This window comes from Passer domesticus, chromosome Z, assembly GCF_036417665.1.
Source record: "Passer domesticus isolate bPasDom1 chromosome Z, bPasDom1.hap1, whole genome shotgun sequence".
NCBI lineage: Eukaryota > Metazoa > Chordata > Aves > Passeriformes > Passeridae > Passer > Passer domesticus.
Genome location: NC_087512.1, coordinates 29428585 through 29443616, shown reverse-complemented (window position 1 = coordinate 29443616; position 15032 = coordinate 29428585). Strand labels below are relative to the sequence as shown.

At 38.6% G+C, this 15032-nt stretch overlaps 1 protein-coding gene across 6 annotated transcripts in view; it reads right to left on the bottom strand.

The window, feature by feature from the left end:
• UHRF2 (ubiquitin like with PHD and ring finger domains 2) overlaps nt 1-15032 on the bottom strand; it is an 82730-nt gene that overhangs the window by 38840 nt on the left and 28858 nt on the right. For all 6 annotated transcript variants that reach the window (XM_064404632.1, XM_064404633.1, XM_064404635.1 and 3 more), the window contains exon 4: nt 13409-13627. In XM_064404632.1, the coding sequence (XP_064260702.1) occupies nt 13409-13627 (219 nt within the window). The remainder of the gene's footprint in view (nt 1-13408; nt 13628-15032) is intronic.

Sequence of the window (15032 nt, the reverse complement as noted above, 5' to 3'; positions counted from 1 at the left end):
AGTTATAGGAGACCAATCTGTGAACCCTGCCAGACTGAGTGAGAACCTCAACTCAAAAACAAAGACACGAGAAGAAGCATTCCCTTCATAACAAGCTCTGAGAGATACTGTCAGGATGAGAAGATCTTCCGAAAAACAAAGAACAGAAAATAAAGAGTCGTGAAAGCACAGAAACACATTAAGCATTCTGGAAAAAACCAAAAAAACCCAAAAAAAACCCAAAAAACCAAGACACCCCCCCCCAAAAAAAACCCCAAAAAACCCAGAATACAGAGCAAAAACCAAAACCAACTAACCAACAAACCACAAACACAAAAAACACGAACTCCCCAAATACCCACAAAACCCAAATGAATAAATCAACAACAAACCCCCAAAATGTAAGGTGCTTTAAAACTAACCAACCAACCAAAATCAAACAAAACCAACCAATCACAAAAAAGAAAAGGGGAAAAAAAGAAAAACAATAGCACAGAATCAAAGAGTCACAAAGATGTTTCAAAAAAATGGTCATATCAAACCAAAAGCAAGAACTGCTTTCAAAGAAGGATAAACCCACAATTCTAGCCTAGAAAATTTGTAATGTACTTATTATCATGGCTTGAACGTATATGACTGCATTACTGTAACAAAAAGCTTGGAATCCAGGGATTCTCCTGCTCAGAACATGATGAATCCAATTCAATAAGAACTGAAAGTCAGAAAATCCTAGAGAGAAAAAGACTAATTTGGCATTTAGAGGGCAGCTGCTTGTTTTGGAATATCTTCACTCCTTATATTGCCCAACTCTCTTTAGAAAAATTACAGCAAATGCTTCCACCATGATTTCCAATTTCATTAGTGCATGATATTAAATCTTCCATTTAAGTGTCCAATAGGCATTACATAATGGTAATACAGCCTTCCCAGGTCTTCTGTGTTTGTCTGGAATCTCTGATAATCCTGTAATTATTAATTTTTATGTTGATAAATCCAAATGCCCATATACTAGTGGTTTTAACTGCTGGAGAGACTCCCCAAAAAACACACTTTTGTGTCCCTCCCTGAAAGGGGATTACAGTGGTCTGTGTAATTAATGCAGCTCCATGACAACACTGGAATCATGGAGACATGGTGGGATAGCTCAAATGACTGGAATGCTGTGACTAATCAGTAAGGGCTCTTCAGGAAGAAGAGGCTAGGAAGACTAAGAGCAGCTGTCCCTTACATGAGGGCAGACGACAAACCAGTCAAGAGCTTACAGGTCAAGGTTAGCAGACAGAACATTAGTAATGCTAATGGGTAATGGGTGCCTGCTATATTAAGACTCCTTCAGACAACTGGGAAAAGTTTCATGTTTACAGGCCCTGTTCTCACAGGGAACTTGAAGCACCATGGCATCTGCTGGAAGGTCAACAAAGCAGAATACAAACAATATAGGGAATTTCTGGAGTGCAGTCGTAAAAACTTCTTGATAATGGAGAAGCAAATTTCTAGACTGATACACACAAACTGTGAAGAACTTATCATGGGACATTAAAGTTTGTCTGCAATGATGATGAGATAACAGAGTCCAGAATCCTTGGAGGAAGGATAAATTACAAGACAACCCTGGTTTTCAGGACAGTGGAATGTAATCTCTGAAGAGACCTACTTGGAAAAATCCTACAAGATAGCCTGAAGAGATGGACCCAGTAAAGCTAGTTGATATGTAAGCATCATCCCAAACTCAGAAATGGTCTATCACCATGTGGAGGACATCAAAGGCAACAGGAAGCCAGAAGGAATTAATAAAGAGCTGAGATATAAAAAGAAAATGTGTAAAGAGGTGGAAGCTGGAATGGCTGATCTGGGGCAGGAAGAGGTGTCTTCTTGTGTAGGCGAAGGGTTGGGAAAGCCAAGGTTACTGTTACTGATTTGAATCTGAGGAGTAAAATTCTGTGAAAGGAGAGGAAAACTAGAGAAAATGTGGGGCCACTGCTAAATATAGCAGGGCTCCTAATAACAGTAAACACATAAAAACAAAGGTACTCAGCACTTTCTTTGGCTCAAGTATTTACTGCTAACACCAGTGTTTAGGAATCTGAGGCCCCCAAGAGCAGAAGGAATGGCTGAAGTAAGGAAGACTTAGCCTCAGTGGAAAATTAGGTTATGGAGCATTTACACAGAACATATAGTATCAGAAACCAGGAACATTCCTCTGACTGCCCTGGAGGACTCAAGATCCTGGCAAGGGGCTCAGAGACCCTGGCATGGAGCCAAAGACACCTGTGCCTTTGATTTGAATCCATGGAAAAAATTAGCAACTTTGTATGAAGATGTACAAGCCACAAGAGTTTGAGTAGAATGATAGTTCATTTGTTACAGGGAGGAAAAAAAAGAATTTTGGGGTTTTAGAATGGGGGCTCAAGAGGCAAGATGGAGGAATTTAGGTGTGTCCTGTCCTTTCATCTCCTTCTTCTTGTCCTCCATCTTCTGCTGTGATGGTGACACTTTTGGATTGGTTTAGAGTAGAGACAGACTGTCTAACAAAGGTTATAGGTATTGGAAAGTTATTGTAGATAAAGTACACATGGTTTTTAGTACAAAATGTTAACACCGCCCCAAGGACGGGCAGTGTGCCTTGGACCAACCTGCTGGACAGACCTCCGCAGGTCAGAAAACGAATGTTATAGATAAGGAAAAATAAACAACCTTGAAAACCAGAGCCGAGGAATTTTGACTCCTTCAGTTGCGGGGCTGGGAATAAAGAGACTTTCTAACACCTGGGGGTCATCTCAACCTCAGAGACCCCATCAATATAGAAATCCATTGGCTCTAACAGGTCATACTTATGAGCTCTGAAGGAGCTGCCTGATGTTTGGATGTGTGTACTCTTAGTCCTGTTACTGAAAAGTGATTACACCTTCCTGTTAAATAGAAGAGAGCAAATACCACACCTGTCTTCAAGAAGAAAGATTGATGACAGACTGATCAGCTTCAACTCAGTCCCAGGGAAAGGGAATATCAGTTGCCTCTGCCACCATTTAGAGTTGAACAGAAAGGAATTTCATCATGTTCAACAAAGAAAAATCCAAGTCCTGCACAGAGAGAATACCAGTGCCTGCTGAGTGTCTCCACCTGACTGGAGAGCAGCTTGGTAGAGACAGACCTTGAGGAACATAAAAAAACAAGCTGACCATAAACCAGTTATGTGCCCATGCAAGCAAAGAAGGTCCACAGCTTCTTGGACTACATTAAGAGCAGCACTGCCAGCAGGTAGAGGGAAAACAAATGCCAATCATGACTCAGCATTAGTTAGGCCAGGTGTAGGCTCCCCAGAGAACATGGATGTGCGTTTACAAGAGTGGTTCCAGAAAAGGGATACAAAAAAGATTAATAGGCTTGATACACAACATCCTTGATACAGAAGTGTTTAGTCTAGAGAACAGGTTTATGTGAGGATGGCTCTTACCTATGTGTAAAAACAGGGAGCCAGACTCCTCTAACTAGTCCTCTGTCAAGACAAGAGGTAAGAGATACAAATACATGAAAAATGCATTTTGTGTGGCAAGAGCGAATTTTCTTTTAGTTTGTTCAGAAAGCTTGTCAAGTAACCACCTGTAACATTATTAAAACCCCAACTACACTTAGTCCTAGACAAACTACTCTGGCTGATCCTGCTTGAACAGTATCAAGAGCTCCTTTCCATCCTTGATGTTTCTCTTAAATGTATACATATGTTTCAATACCACTCCCTTTTTCTTTTTATTTTCATAATGCTTTGCCCAATATTGTGCTCACCACTACTGCCCACCCACGATTTGCCTTTTTGCACTTAAATTTGTTTTCTTCTGTTTTTCCTCTTCTGTTTGGACTTACTTTTCTCAGTAGGAAGAAATTAAACTTCAGAATACTTCTAAATTTCACCCCCCTAAAAAGCAAGTCAAAAGACTCTGTGGTTCCAAGTCTGCATGTTTATTAGAGAAAGGACACTTACAAATACTGAAGATATAGCTTATGTTCTGGAAAACCAAACAAAACCCTCGAGAGATCCAAGTCAACCCATACTTCACCTTCAAAATATAATTTTACAGATATGTTTAGGACACCAAGACATTTGAAATTTTAACACTTTTTACTTACGCTTTTTTCTGTTGTTAAAGCAATTAATGTTTCAACACATAATTAACTGAAATGTTAAGCTTTTAAATGCAATCCAAAGAATCCATTTTCTGCCCCTCTGCTGAGATTCACTGCATTTTATATATCTCTCTTTTGTCCATTTAGATGAGAGGGTGTGTGTTTAGAGCTGAGTGGAATAGTAGGTGGAATATTCTTGATGCAGTTTAATTAGTGCTTAGTAAAGGAGAGTAAATGCTTTTCCCCAGTCTTCTACTTATTCTTTTTATATGGCCCAAATACTGTTAATCTTCATTACACACTGCTGGCTCATATTCACCTTGCTTTCTATGAAGACCCATAGATCCCTCTCATCAGAGTTGCTTCCCAGTGAGTACTGCTTCAAGGGGTTGTGCCTTCCCAGGTGGAAGAAAACTGCATTTATGCATCTTGACTTTCTTGAGTCTTTTGCCACCCCTTCCTCCTCTGCTTGTTCAGGTCACTCTGCTTGGCAGTACTACCCCTGAATTACCATCAGTTTACTGTGTCTGTAAACTTGGCAAGAGTCCACTGTACTGCCACAAGATACTGAACAGTACAGGTTCTCAGGACACATCCCTGCAGTTCCTTGCCTGTCATCACTTCCCAAGTAGCATGCAATTTACTAACCACTATCCTCTGAGTCCACTCATTCAATGTTTTCTTTTTCGAAACCCACCTGGCTATCCATCCTCCAGTTTTCCACCAGACTGGGACAGGATAATGGGACACTTGCACATTGAATTAAATTACAACTTTCGCTCTATCTTTGGTGTTGGGGGTTGGGTTTCTCTCTGTTCCATTTTACTTAAGGAATTTTTTCCCTGTGAGTTGCTAGGAAATACTAATGACTGGGTACTTAAGAAAAACAAAAGAAGTGGCCAAGCTCAGGGAAGAAGGGCATCTGGTTGCACTTCTCTTATCTGGGAGTTTTTCTCTGAGGGGCAAATACCTGAGAATTGGGCTGACAAAAGATGGGGCTGGGACCTCTGCTTTCTCTCTCTCAGCTTCAGATGAGGACAGTCAGGTGAGGACAGCTGGAGCCACCACTTAGGGAAGGGAATTCACTGCTACTGCCAGAGCCCAGCACAGAGCTGCTGCTTCTGTCATGGGTGAGCCTCTGCTCATGAGAGCAGCCACTGAATGGAGACCTTATTATCAACTACCCCACTGAAAGTGGGACCTATCACTGTCTGCTCAGGTGTCCGGGATCTTGAATTTGCCCCTCTCTGTCCTGCTGGGAGCTGGGCTGCTGCTGCCCTGTCCCTTCTTCAGCACTGCTCCGAGCTTTTGCTGCACTGTAGCCCTGTGCCCTCTGCCTGCCGAGATATCCTGCCAGTCACGCTTGCTGCTTCTGAGAGTCCTGCTGGGGCACAGGGACCGTGCCCCAGGGCTTGTGAAGCGAAGCCTCTCCGCCATCCCTTCCCGTCTGGGCCCAGCCGCCATTACCGCGCGCTCCCCGAGCTCGCGCCGCAGCGCCCCCTGCAGCCGCGGGAGTCAGCGCACCGGCCCCGCCCGCCGGGAGCCAGCAGCGCCCCTGCTGGCTGCGCCCGGAACTGCACCAGCGGGGACGGCTCCTGCGGCCCAGAGAGGGCTGGGAGCGGGTTTGGGCTCTGGCTGCTGCTCCTGACGGAGCTGTTTGTTTGCTTTATCACACATACTAGTAAAGCACTGTTATTCCTATTCTCGTATCTTTGCCTGAGAGACCCTTAATTTCAAAATTATAAAAATTTGGAGTGAAGGGCTTCACATTTTCCATTCCAAGGGAGGCTTCTGACTTCTCTAGCAAATTTCTGTCTTTCAAACCAAGACATTTGGCCACAGAGAAAATAATTTTATCACAGAAGGCAGATGACCTTGTAAAGTACAATTTCCTCTTAGAAAAAAAATTCACCCTGGCTATTCCTAATCATCACCATTTCACCAGCACTTCATGAAAACTGGCCCCTTTTCCCCAAAGACTGAAATAAGGCTGACTGGCCCTCTTTTAAAACGGACGCAGGATTTGCCTTTCTCCAGTTGTAAGGGACAAAAGTCAAAGTGGTATTACTAAAAGTCAAATGTCTGTTGACATAAGCTGTGCATGTTTTCCTTGGGATGATTTGCCCTCCAAAGTCTTACCCTTTTCACTAGCAGTACTAAAAAGATCTTAAATAATTTGGTCACTTACACTTTGGTTCTCTCTGTAAGGTACACTTGGTTTGCCACTAAAATTCTGGAATTTCAAAGAACAGTATATTCACAGTCCAAAAGACTTAACACAAATTACAAGCATCTAGTCTACTTTCCCTCCATTTTGGAAAACCAACTTGAAACAATCAGTTTACCCATACTGCTACTTAAGATCAGGCAATATGCAGGGAAATTACAGAAAGGACAAATCACTTACTTTTTATGTTCTCTTTTTAAGAAAAGGGAAGTGTGTGGATAAAATAATTGTTCCTTATCAGAAAATAATTAAGGATAAGCAAATCTTATAACAGTAATCCTTCAAATCCTTTCTATTCAGGGGAATCTCCTGAAGATTTGTCCTCTTTAATGTAGAACAACGAAGCACACAGATAAAGAGTGTGAAGGAATAGCTACAATCTGTGTAGAACATGTCCATCACAACTATTCAGTCAGTGTTGGTAAAATAGAAACTTCTGTCCAAAGGGAAAGGAGAAAGAAACAAGAAAAGGATATCAATAATAAGTCAGCCAAATACTTCTCAAAATGTACTCTTTCATAGAACATAGAATTGTTGAGTTGAAACGGACCCTAAAAATCATCTGGTTCCAATCCCTGGCCAGGGACACTTTCTACTAGGCCAGGCTGTTCAGAGCTCCACCCAACCTGGCCTTGAACATTAACACGGATGGGGCATCCACATCTTCCATGAGCAACTTGCTCCTATGCCTCACCACCCTTGTACTACAAAATTTCTTCCCAATATCTACTCTAAAACAAATCTTTTGATTTGAAGACATTACCCCTTGTTCTGTCACTACATGCTCTCATAAAAAGTCTCTCTCTCCCTTCAGGTACTGCAGGATTGTAATTACGTCACCCTGAGGTGGTGGTCTCCAGGTGCAACAATTCCACTTATCCCAGCCTTTCCTAATAGAAGAGGTGTTCCATTCCCCTCAGCTATCTTGGTGGCCTCCTCTGGACTTGCTTCAATTGGTCCATGTCCTTTCTGTCCTCAGCCAAGAACCTGGATGCAGCACTCCAGGTGAGGTCTCAGCAGAGCAGAGCAGAGGGGCAGAATCCCCTCCCTGGCCCTGCTGCCCACACTGCTTTGGATGCAGCCCAAAGCTGTGAGTGCTTTCTGGGCTGTGAGTGCCCATGGCTGGTCATGTCCAGCCTTTCATTCACCAGCACCCCAAGTCCTTTTTGGCAAGGCTGAGGTCCATGAGTTCATCCCTAGCCTGTATCAACACCAAGGGTTTAATGCCATAGTTGCTGAATCAAGGTCTTGCAAGGTCTCATAAAGGTCTTGCAAGGTCTCGTAAAGGTCTTGCAAAGAGGACAAGTAGTACACTGAACGGTTACAGATTCACTCTGCTCATGCTCTCTTCATTAGTTATACTCTGTCAGATACTATTCTTCTGTTTCACATTTGACAGAAACAATACATCCTGAATAACATTACTCTAGAATGTAGGATGTCCCAGTATCTCCTAGGATATTTGTCCTGTACACCTGAATCATTAACAAAAGGCATTTCACACTACTCAGAAGTCTCTTTAATAATATTCTGTCCTTGGGTCCATTGACTCTTTTAATTCTTGACATTTCCTCAAAACTGAAACCACAACTGAAGAAAGGTTAAAAACGTAGTGTGGAATTTAAAAGTGAACAGTTTAATGTACAGTAAACTTCACTTGTAAGTTCAAGCAGAGACTTACATTCACGCACCACCTCAGCTAACATGATTTCTTTTGTCCAACAAAGTAATTAAGTAGTATGCAAAACATTCTGGTTGTCAAAAGTCATTCCTGTTACGAGTTGTGAGATGATTCCCTAAGGCTGTGTATCACAAAAAGAACAATCTCTAGTGACAGAGATTAGGAAAAGCAGTACAAGAAATGCTTAAAAAGTTCTAGGCATCACCTCTACAAATTCATCATCAAAGATCCCAGCAGGCTTCTTGGCCACTTGGAATCTACCTTGATTTGAAAGAGTCTTGTTGATTCAAGAGGAGTTCTCTTCTTCAAAGGAGATGATCAGCTCCACTGAGGTCACAAGGAGAAGATGAAAGTAAGAGATGTAAATTCACCTTTTTACTAGTTTTGTTGCCTAGAAGAAATATGCCACTTTTACATCTGTGCAAAAAAGCCATAGGTAAGGTCTTCAGCAATTAAAATTCTTATTACTAGGATATTTGCTGATACAGCATGAAAGTTATTTGAGAAAATGGGTCCAAGAAAATACTGTTATTATTTCACACAGCATCAAAACAATGTCCTCCCAGATCAACCAGCAACAGTCAAAGACACTACAATAAAATAAATAAACCAGGATGTTACTTTAGGTAGAAAATTATGCAAGCATTAGTAAGGTATAAACCACATTAATGAAAATTCCAGATCTAAAGAAAAAGCACTATGAGAACAGTACTATTGGGCATCTACCAAATCATAACAACAACTCTGACATGATGATTATCACTATATATACTGAGAGTGATAGGAAGTATGGTACTGTTATTTTCCAAAGTGCCAAAACAAGGTACGACTACCAATAACTTTCTTTTTAACTAGACAGAAATTGACAGAGGCACAAGAAATTTTAAACAAAAAAACGCCATGCACAGCTTGTTTCACTCACTATTACAGAAAACCTCATTATTCTGTAAAGTGTTTTGATTTCTGTGCCTTTGCAAACCTGTATAAACAAATAAAGGTACGATTTAAAAAAAATCAGAAGTTAAATATAAATGGAAAATCTTGTCCAAAGGAAGTAAAGGGAAAAGTTAAAAAGTAAAATCTGTACAGGTAGCATAAAAATAATCTTAAAATATCATATTGCATTCTGAGACTAAAACATGCTAGATATGAATAAAAGGAGTAGTAAGATGATAAATATGAATGCATACTATGAAAATAAAAAGAGGAAGACAAACAGCAGATCTGGCATGTTACAAGAAAAATAAAATAAAAATATTACAAACTAAGAGAAAATAATCTGCAAAAAAATTCCTTTTCGGGAGCAGGAATGCTCATACAAAAACCTGCAGAACTAAAGATGATAAATATGAATATGAAAATTTAGGACCATTCTATTACATTCCTTTACAATGAATGAGTGAATGTTTAATGAATTTCATGTCTTCACTATATATGTGAAGACATGAAATTCATTAAACATTCACTCATCCAAAGAAAATTATGTTCACTCTGTATAATTTATATCAACATTCCTACACAACTCCTAAGGCTTAAGCAAAAAAGAGTCTTGGTATTGACAGGGTCCTTGCTAAACTCAGACTTTCAAGGGTTTACTGAGGAAAACTAAGATCTAATTTGGTCTCTATCTTCAATTCTATGAAGGAGTAAATCCAGAGTGCCTACTTTGGTTTGATTTGGTATGTTGAATTTAAATATATCTGCTGGCTCCAAGGTAAATTGTGAACAGTTAGTCTCAAAGACAACATATCATATTATTGTGGACTACAAACAAATATTGTCATTAGGAAATAAAACACTCTCCCCTAAGGGAAAAACAGAGGATATTTAAACCCAGAGATGGAGCACCTTGCCAGTTAAAACAAATTTAGAGGAACCACAGACACTCCAAAATAAGAAACTCACATTCAGAGATCCTGAACTGCAAGCATGCACACAGAGTCATGAGAAACCTTAAGTCCTATTCCATGGCCAAAGCACTGCTATTTCCCTATTATTTGCACCTGAGACACAAAAAATCCTGTTCTATATGTTTTAGACATCCTACAATTACAAATTTCAGCTGCAATGTAAATACTATAGAAATGAAAATTAGTAATAGGTGGTCAATTATTCTGCATAATGACGTTTGCCTCCCCTATTCAGTCTCATCCTCTATTTGGTAAAATTCGCTATTTCATATATATTTTCCAAAAGATGAGCTAATGATGACAGACTATATAGGAATTTTCCTTTTGGTTATGACTAAGATATGAGTAACAGTAACACCAAACAATACACATGTCAAAAGGTGCACCAAAAAAAAATATTCGTATGTTCTATTAGCTTCAAAGCATGACCACAAACAGTATGTTGTTATTTCCTGTGATTGTGCCAAGAGCTTCAGGAAATCTTTGTCAAAAACACAAGATCAATAAATCAAACCTTCAAATATGGCATACAAAATTGTTTTATACAAAGTGTCTTTGCTATACTACCACAAAGGAAAAAAGTCCAAGTGATGAATATATCTGATGCAACCCTAAGACCCCTGCCTCCCTTTACTACCTGCTAAGGTTATTCTTAAGTAGTACACAAAAAATAGTCATTAGCATATAATCAATCATTAATGGATAATAATAAAAATTCAAAATAAATGTCACCTTTATTTGAGACAAACAGTTAATGCTAACATAATGTTAAGAACTCATAATCACATAAGAATATTATAGACTAGAAATATATTAATTATATTATTACAGATTAAAATAACTACTGCATTATTCTAAACTAAATTAATATATTTTATATTATTTATATATTAATTAACAATGCAATACTGAGGTTGTTTTTTTAATTTGCAAATCAACTTGCCTGAAATTCAAAGCAATTACTTTTGCATGTTCCTTACACAAATTTATAAATGCAAGGAGATTTGTCTTCTTCTTTTGCTACTAATTGAGAGGAATGAGTTGGATAGTACAGGTGATCCAGAATTATTCTTTGATAAATTTAAGAAATGTCATGGCTCAGTTAACTTTACTTTCTGCAACAAGTTGATTACTGCATATACAATTTATCAACATATTTAGGAAACCAGAGTTTTTAACTAGGAAGAAAATTCTCTGAAATACAGAAATGGACTTAAATTCATCACCTTAAAATAGGTATTGTCCACTATGTGTTTTCCTCCCAACTCATTTCAAAAGATGTAAGTGTAAGTATCAGGGGGAACCCTACTGTACCAGCCACAGTACTGACAGTATCTGAATTGAGTGTCTTCTAGTTTGAAGCATAACTATCAGTTTATTTAGATATAGAAAAGACTACCCTATAGAGTTCCAACCAGAATTTTTTATTGGCCATGAGGTGCTTCCTTTTGCCAATATAAAACTGTCTTAGGTTGGAAATAGGGGTATTCTATTTCTATCTGTTAAGAGGTGGGGCAGTTATCTTCTGTTAATTGGGCAGTTTTCTTTATCTCTTCCACAACCAATCCTCTCGCAGGGAGATCCTGTTCATGGGCCCCTGAGTGCCACTGCATGACTGATAAAAATTACATCATCCTATTGTGAGATGCTCTGCCCAGGGGGAGGAGCCAAGCATTCCTACCTGGATATAATCTGACATTTGGAACACCACAGGCAGCCTTTTCCACCGGATTCCCAGAGGTGCAGCTTTCTTCTCCACTGGATTTCCAGAGGAAGACCAGGCCCATCTACACCACCACTGGACCTTCAGAGGAAAACTGCACCCTTCTACAGGATCACTGCTTCAACAGAATCACACCTGTCACTGCAGGAGGACTGCAGCCACCATTTAATGGGAGTGCTACCACCACCCTGACCAACAGGGTGTCAGGTCATATTCTGACTCTGTCAGTAGTTTGGGATTTTTTTTGTACTATTACATTTGAAATTTTTAGTTTTTTCCAGTAAAGAACTGTTGTTCTTATTCCCATATCTTTGCCTGAGAGCCTTTTAATTTCAAAATTATAATAATTCAGAAGGAGGCGGTTTACATTTTGCATTTCAGGGAGGCTCCTGCCTTCCTTAGCAGACACCTGTCTTTTCAAACCAAGACAAAAATGTTATTTTGATTATCCTATTTTTAACAGATGGGGAAAACTCTGAAAGAATCCATACAGGTAACAGTTTTAAAGAACATTATCAACAAACATTTGAATTTCATGTAAACTCTTCTCTGGACAGTTCTACTTGTCGAGGGACATGAAACCCATCCCTGACTCACCAAATGCCACTAGCACTAAATGCACTACAATGAAAATCTGTATCTCTCCATTGATACTGTATTCTATTTCTTAATCTCTTCTCTCTTTCAAGTTAATAATTCAAAATATCGTCTCGTTTTTTTTCTAGCTTTGTATTTCAAGTTTGGGGGTGTTTTGCTTTGCCTACAAAACAAGTCCATTGTGCCTGCTCTATTTAATGAAAGATGACTATAATGCACTGACAGTATCTAGGAAAATACTATAATGCTAAAATTAAAACCCACCCCCCTAAAACAGATTTTCATTTACTTGCATGCTCTACTGAGCCAATATCTTTGCTATTTCCCACTACCAGATAATATTGCACTTTTACACAAAATACAAAAGTCTCTGTGAATCTGGTCTATTTCAGTATGTCTCTCCCAAGTAACCATGTCCCACACTAAGTCTTCCTACTGATACAACATTCTCCTTGTAAAGAAAACTACAAGGAATGCTAGTACTCCAATTCATTTTCAGGAATACATTCCCAGAAGAATGATAACACTCATAAGTAAATGTGGGACATTCCAACATTAAATCAACCACTCGTCTTCTGTTCATCCTTAAGAAGGCAACAACACAAGTTACTGACAGCAGTATCTTAAGGATATCTCCAGAAAACACTATCCCCTAAAGAACTGTACGGAAGTTTTAAAATGAAATAGTAAAACAAAGCAAAGATATTCAGGTAATCTTAGTCACAAGTCACAATGAAAACGTGACACCACCTCCACACTTTACTTATCAGAGGTCATAATACTACATAAATATTTTATTCTTTAAAAATTTATTTAGCCAGTTCACAGACTTATTCAAACTGTCACAGATGACTCATACTCAGTGATACTGATGGGGTTCCCAATTATGTAAAAAATTACTGGAACATGCTCTGATCAATCTGAATCATACATAATACATAAAAAACCTTATGGTTGCCTCTAGCAATCTCCTGAAAAATAAAAATTGACTTACAGTTAAGTCTGCACATTGTGAAAACCATGCACTGTAATTCTGTAATTCCCACAGCCGTTGAATCAAAGTACGACATTAAAATTAATCTAGTGGTGACTAGAAGATAAAAAAAACTAAACCAAATACACTTCATATGATATGTAGAGATTTTCTGAGTTCGTCAAGCAAATCTTACCCCAGCAGAATTTTAGCATGAACCTCTTTGTTAGTCCTTGAGATTTCTCTCAAAGAGGTAATTTCTGCATCAAACCAAAATCCTCTTTCTTCTGGTGTCTCAACATTGTAGTTAACCATCACCACATCACCCACTTTTAGTTCACTCCACTTCAGAATGGTTCTTGCTCGGGGTCGAAGATTAACTGTGTCCATTTCTATTACGCCATTTTCTGGGTACCTTGAAAAGCAAAACCAACAACACCAATGATTATGACTACTGCAACAGTAAAAAATAGTCACAGACAACTTTTTTCAGAAGTAAAAGTTTTTAAATATTCTTTGGGCACACAAAAACCCTAAGATCTGACCTATTATACTTTTTTAAATCGTTTTCCTCTAAATATAGACTAAGAATTTGTCTCATCTCAGATGGGAAAAATAGACTCCATGAGTTTTGGGTTTTTTTTTAAATTCAGTAAATCCATATGCACTTCTCAATAATTTAGTGTTATTGACAGCACTCTAACTAAAATCCCAATGCAGGAAGGAAACCTTTTCAAATTTGATATGCTTTTCATTTTAACACTACAGTTTTCTTATATTCCTCTGAATAAGACAACTATTACTTCATACTAGAGATTGTATTTGTACATGTGCTGGAAAAATAGCAGAATATAGACAGGATCCAAAAGGTAGTTAACCTGGAAAATTAGTCTATTGCAAATAAACAGCTGCTATTAAAATTACTCCTTCTTAACAAGCAATACTGAGGATGATGTATCTAAAATTATATTTTCATCATGCAATTACTGGCACTTTAACAAAAGCACTCACAGTTAAATTAATATACCTTTATCAAACCACATTGTTAAACATTAAGGGCAAAATCCTACTCTTACTAATAAAAATATGGCTCACTTTACAACATGCCTCCCCCTACAGTGAACAAGAATATTTCAAGGTCTTGGGAAAATTGCACATTGCAACTTACTACAGAAAGTAGTAAGTAGTACTAAAACAACTGTCATTAAGAGCATGAGACTGACAGACTATAGCCTGTAATCAGGATGTCTACTCCTGAACAGTTGACTGAAAGCCCACCAGTGAAACTGGAAACATTTTAAACAAGTTCATCTTGCTTTGTTTTATGCCTTCTATTAAATCTAACACACTAGTTTGCTACTACTGATTTGGGGGGCTGGGGGAACAGGGGAGATTTACTGATAATTTTGTTTAAAGAAGCATGAACCGCAATAGGTTATGAGCAGGTGTACCTTCAGATAAATTAATGGCTAAGTAAAAGAACATATCTCTAACTACTTAAAAAGTTAAATACAAGGGCTGTTTTTGCACCAACATTTTTAGATCCCAATTATAAAATTCTGCACAACAGAAGTTACACCATACAATGACAGGTACTTGTGATCAAGTCATTATCAAAACATTAGTTTCACAATGTAACTCTCCACATTGCCCAAGGATTTTTTGCCCACCTTGTTTCCAAATTCAGTCCATACTGAAGAGCTAACATTTCAGGTTATGCCCTTATGCCATGCAACTTTTACCTAAAGAATTACTGTATTGTTCTGCTATATCAATTATTAATATATATCCACAAAAACTATGACTGATTCACCTACAGG